Raw genomic sequence first — 5,387 nt, forward strand, 5'->3', positions numbered from 1 at the left:
CTGAACCAGCTAAGTGGCTCTTTCCACAGAACCCTGCCACTCTTCTGAACTCTGATTTCTAATCATAAAATAATATGTCGATGGGGTTTAGAGCAACTTTATCAATTAGTGGCATGATAGAGTAGACCGTCATCAAGAACTAGGTCCTTTCAGAGAGCTACCAGTGTAATTGGGTATCCCTCTAACAGCAGTTCTTCATTTATGACTAATGTCGTAATTGATGCTTACCTGAACTACAGCATCTGTTCAGTACTTTCTGTGTCTGTTTTAACTTTTTAAAAAATTATACAAAACCCTAGACAATGTAACAGTTATACATCCAATGTCTACTAAATTAAGAAAAATACATGTGAGGGGCGCCTAGGTGGCTCAGTGGGTTAAAGCCTCTGCCTTCAGCTCAGGTCATGATCCTGGGGTCCTAGGATCGAGCCCCACATGGCTCTCTGCTCAGCCCCACATGGCTCTCTGCCTGTTTCCCCGGCTCTCTCTCTGCCTACCTCTCTGCCTACTGGTGATCTCTGTCAAATAAATAAATAAAATCTGGGGTGCCTGGGTGGCTCAGTGGGTTAAAGCCTCTACCTTCGGCTCAGGTCCTGATCCCAGGGTCCTGGGATCGAGCCCCGCATTGGGCTTTCTGCTCAGCGGGAAGCCTGCTTCCACCTCTCTCTCTCTCTGCCTGCCTCTCTGCCTACTTGTGATCTCTGTCTGTCAAATAAATAAATAAATAATCTAAATAAATAAAATCTTAAAAAAATAAATAAATAAAAGAAAAATACATGTGGACAAAAGCTATTATGAATTCAGTGATGCTTTTACATGTATTTACACATAACATGTATTTTAAGTATGGATACATATACATGAGAGACATTGTATTTATGTTGTCTAGGATCTAGGGCTTAAGTGCTTTAATTCCTTGCAAAAGTTCTGCTGCGGCTCCTTGGCCGAAGCAGACAACTTGGGAACCAAAGGTCGCCAGAATTAAGAGACAAGGCTCAGCAACATGTTTCAATGGCAGGTTTTGCTTTGCAGTCTTGCAGTAAAGCCTCTTTCCATCACCAGTTTGTCCTGTTCCAAATATTTCCAAGGCCACTACGACAGTTTGGTAGGCAGCCAGCAAGAAGTTAGGAGCTTACTTGTGTAAATAATGGAGGGACAGATGAGGGGAGCCATGCTATAGTAAGCCAGTTTGGGGGGAAATAAGGCAGTTTTTTTTTTTTTTTTTAAATCAAAAGACTTCCTTTATAAAGGGCGATAAGGAGAGTAGGTAAACAAGAAAGAGTAAATTTGAAGTGTATTCTCCACCTATCAATATGTATGAGAGTTTAAAATATCACTGGATAGTATTTCTGCAATTTTGCCTAAAAAAAAAAAAAAAACCAGAAGTCTCGTATATATTCTTAAGTCTCCCCAAATGATTGTCCTTATTATTTATGAGTGTCAGGGTAATTTTACGCTTGCAATTGAGAGGACACATGTTTCTATGAAGGCAGCATTCCTGACTTACCATCAAAGGGACACAAGTTTTGTGCTCTTCTTTTTTTTTTTTTTTTTTTCATTTATTTATTTTCAGCATAACAGTATCATTATTTTTTCACCACACCCAGTGCTCCATGCAATCCGTGCCCTCTATAATACCCACCACCTGGTACCCCAACCTCCCACCCCCCCCACCACTTCAAACCCCTCAGATTGTTTTTCAGAGTCCATAGTCTCTCATGATTCACCTCCCCCTCCAATTTACCCCAACCCCCTTCTCTCTAACTCCCCATGTCCTCCATGCTTTTTGTTATGCTCCACAAATAAGTGAAACCATATGATAATTGACTCTCTCTGCTTGACTTATTTCACTCAGCATGTGCTCTTCTTAAGGAGTGAGTGTGGGGGGTTCCTTAACCGTGAGCCTTTGAAAGGGGGTCTATAGACCTCTCCCTTGGCATTATCATCTCAATCACAAATAAGCATTCTGCAACAAAGACCTTCATATTCCTTTCAGACTCTTTTACCTTTAACTACCCCTGCCCCCAACCAAATTCTCCGAGCTCTATCTGAAAAATATTAAGGCACAAATGTGAAATAGCTTAATTTTGTATAAAGCATTTTCAAACTGGTTTATTTAAAAAATATATAATGTGTAATGTTTATGAACCTCTATTTACTTAGCATCTCTCCTTTTCATTTCATAAAACAGATTTGTACAGAATGGTCAATGAAAACCGACTACCTAAGCAGAAACTTAAGTGAGGCAAAGACTTGAGAAAGCAAATCACCTTATTATTAGTTTCTTTCAAGTTCTTACTTTATCTTAAAATAGCCAACATATATTTTTAGTTAAAATGAATTAAAATTCATGTGGCTAAGACATGATATCAGTTGAAAAAACTGAACTTATTCCTAAGATGTATAATGCCAATTTGAGGTATTTGCTCTTTCAAAATAATCCTTGATTATATTTCAGCTTTATATTTCCAATGTCGAATACAGTGTTTGGTACAAAGAAAGAAGTCAAAAGTTACGAAACATTAATTTGAAGTGGCTTTTTATAAAATTATTTTACTTGAGATTACTAAGAAAGAAGTACAGAAACCATCTTTTTGTTCACATACTTATTTTGACTGTAATAAATTATGCTCTCCAAAACCAAGATGTAGTGTGTAATCACATCATCGTTACACATGTTTGTGTTTGTGTGTGTGTGTGTGTGTGAACACAGCTTCTGTAAAATGGAGAAGTGTTGTCAGGGTTCAGAAAACACAAGTGTTCCACAGTTTTTTGCATGATATTCAATTACTAGGAGGTTTCACATTTCAATTCTCTGTCAGGGATTTTATCTTATATTTACTTCCCAAACAAAATATATTTTTTAAAATATTTTTGTCCCCCCAAAATCTAACTGACAAGTTAAGCAGAAACCCTTTTTTCCCCTCTCTGTATTTTGGACAACCAAACATTGGTAACGGATGTGGGAGAAACTACAAAGCTTCAAATCGTTTGAAGAAACAATTTGGAAATGAATAGAACTTATTAGAAATTACCAGAGAAATTAGAAAGCCACAGAAGAATACTAAGAATAATAACTAGGAAGCAATCAGCAATTTTTTTTTGGTCTATCACTAAGTTAAAAAAAAAATTGCTGAAATACATGAAGAACAAAGGCTTTAGAACAACTCAGAATATAGTATCCTGCTACTTGCAGATGATTGCACTTGCCTCTCCAGATCCAAGCATTTCATTTTGTATTTGACCTTACTCCCATGTTAGTTTTGAAATCCCTGCAGTCACCTGGTCAATCTACATCTGCTTCCTCAGAAAACAAATTAGTTGTTGATGAATCCCTCCCCAAGACTTTACCACTTAGGATAAGTTTTATTGCCTTCCGAAACCATGGGTAAAAGAAAGCATATATCAAGGGATTCATAGCTGAATTATAATAAACACACCACACTAAAATCTCATAAACATAAGGAGGAGTTATAAAATTCATGTAAGCGTCAATCACAGCATCAATAATGTACGGTAGCCAGGAGACCAGAAACGCTGCCACCGCAATGCCCAGTGTTTTCGCAGCCTTTCTCTCTCTCTTTGCTACTCGTTCCCTGTAACTCTCTGAAGACGACTGAGCTTGGCTAGCTGAACTTTCTATCTTCCTAGCTTGGCGTCTGGCCACCAAAAAGATCTTACCATATATAAACACCATGGCGACAGTGGGTACAAAGAATAGAAGGAAACAAAGTAGAACCCAGTTTTGATTCAGGGGCGCCTGACAGCCTCCCACACAGGTGAGAGCAACGACTAAGTCCTCGATTCCTTCCTCATTGGCCCCCGTGTAAAAGATGGAAAAGCTGTATGTGACCGAAAAGAACCAAGAGAGAGCAATGCATAGGACTGACACTGAGACAGTAAACTTGGTGGGATAGGTCAGAGGATCAGTAACCGCAATGTATCTATCCACAGAGATACAACATAAGTGAAATAAAGAAGCGAAACAGAAGGAAGTATCGAAACATGTGTGAAATTTACAGTAACTGTCCCCGAAGTACCAGCAGCTCTCCACAGACCTCACCGTGCTGAAGGGCATGACGGTCACCCCCACCAGGAAGTCAGCGCAGGCCAGGGACGCGATCAGAAAGTTCGTAGGGGTGTGCAGCTGTTTGAAGTGAAAGATAGCGATAATGACCAGCAAGTTTCCAAACATGGCCAGCACAGCCCCCAAACCAAGGACTGTGTACAGAAGGGCTCGGGGACCCGGCGAGTACGCAGTTTTAATGCAGGATCCGTTCACGTTCTCATAGCAGAGCTCCACCTGGGCGGGTGGGGAGAGACTGTTCACCATTGCCCTCTTGGTGGTGGTATTTTTAAATGGTCAGATTCCCTATGTCAGCAATTTAAAACAAGGAGCTGTTAGTTTCAAGAGCCTCTGGGAGGGGGTTAAAAACTCCAGTTAAAAGGAAAACTAGTAACTTTTCCACCAATTTTTTTGGGGGGAGGGGCATATTAACTATAACCTCTTGATCTTTCTAAAAAGTATCCCCAAGTTTTTAATATATTTAGATGGGAACTTGTTGCAGAAAGCCATTAAAATTATAGTCAAATTTTGTACAAAATAAATAACTGGCAAGGCATTTTGTCCAATGATATATGTGCATACAAGATATTAGATTAATATTAGATAATATTAGATTAATATATATTAGAATGTAATTGGCTCATCAATAGAGAATCCTTTTTTGTATTACTTTACCTTTGGAAATCTCACCTGTAATCACCTGAGTTGAAAAATAATTGGGCTACCAAGGGTTGAGTTTTATTTATGAAGTTATCTCCCCTGAGTGGCTACTTCAGTAGTAGTAACTATACTTCCTTTTTTTTTTTTTTTCAAGAAGGAAAAAAATAAATTACATCCCCTTCAATATATGACCTCAAAATCCCTATAGGATAGCATGTGAAAGACCAAGGAAAGATTTACTCATAGTAGCTTGCTAAACTTATTTGGGTAAGACAGTTCTTCTATTCCTTATATCTTTAGAGTTTGGGTTTTTTTTTTCATCTTTTTTATTTACTTATGGTTTGGACAGTTTGAGATGACTTGGAGAACTACTCTTACAAAGTGGTAACAATATAATTTGTGTGTATTTTCCAGGCTAATGGCCATTTTCAGATGTCTAAAATCAATAAGCTTGATTAAAATAAGCAATAACACCCCTAGGCCTTCACCTTCCCATTCTTAAAAAATACTACAGTTTTAAACTTAGCACAGAGTGGTAGGTACCCTCTGGGTATACTGGAGAGGTATTTCTATACTGATCATGAAAGAATTGGATTCATCCTAAATCACCCAAATTTCAAATAAGTTTAAGTTTGTTTTTTTAGTTATTTAAGGGTTATTC

The 5,387-nt window shown here is 38.3% G+C and overlaps 1 protein-coding gene across 1 annotated transcript; it reads right to left on the reverse strand.

Moving 5' to 3' along the window:
- Positions 1-3,286: 3,286 nt before the first annotated feature.
- Positions 3,287-4,333, reverse strand: TAAR9 (trace amine associated receptor 9). Its single transcript, XM_059176349.1, has one exon. The coding sequence runs from the start codon at positions 4,331-4,333 to the stop codon at positions 3,287-3,289; it is 1,047 nt and encodes a 348-aa protein (XP_059032332.1).
- Positions 4,334-5,387: the final 1,054 nt, after the last annotated feature.

This window comes from Mustela lutreola, chromosome 6, assembly GCF_030435805.1.
Source record: "Mustela lutreola isolate mMusLut2 chromosome 6, mMusLut2.pri, whole genome shotgun sequence".
NCBI classification, from domain to species: domain Eukaryota; kingdom Metazoa; phylum Chordata; class Mammalia; order Carnivora; family Mustelidae; genus Mustela; species Mustela lutreola.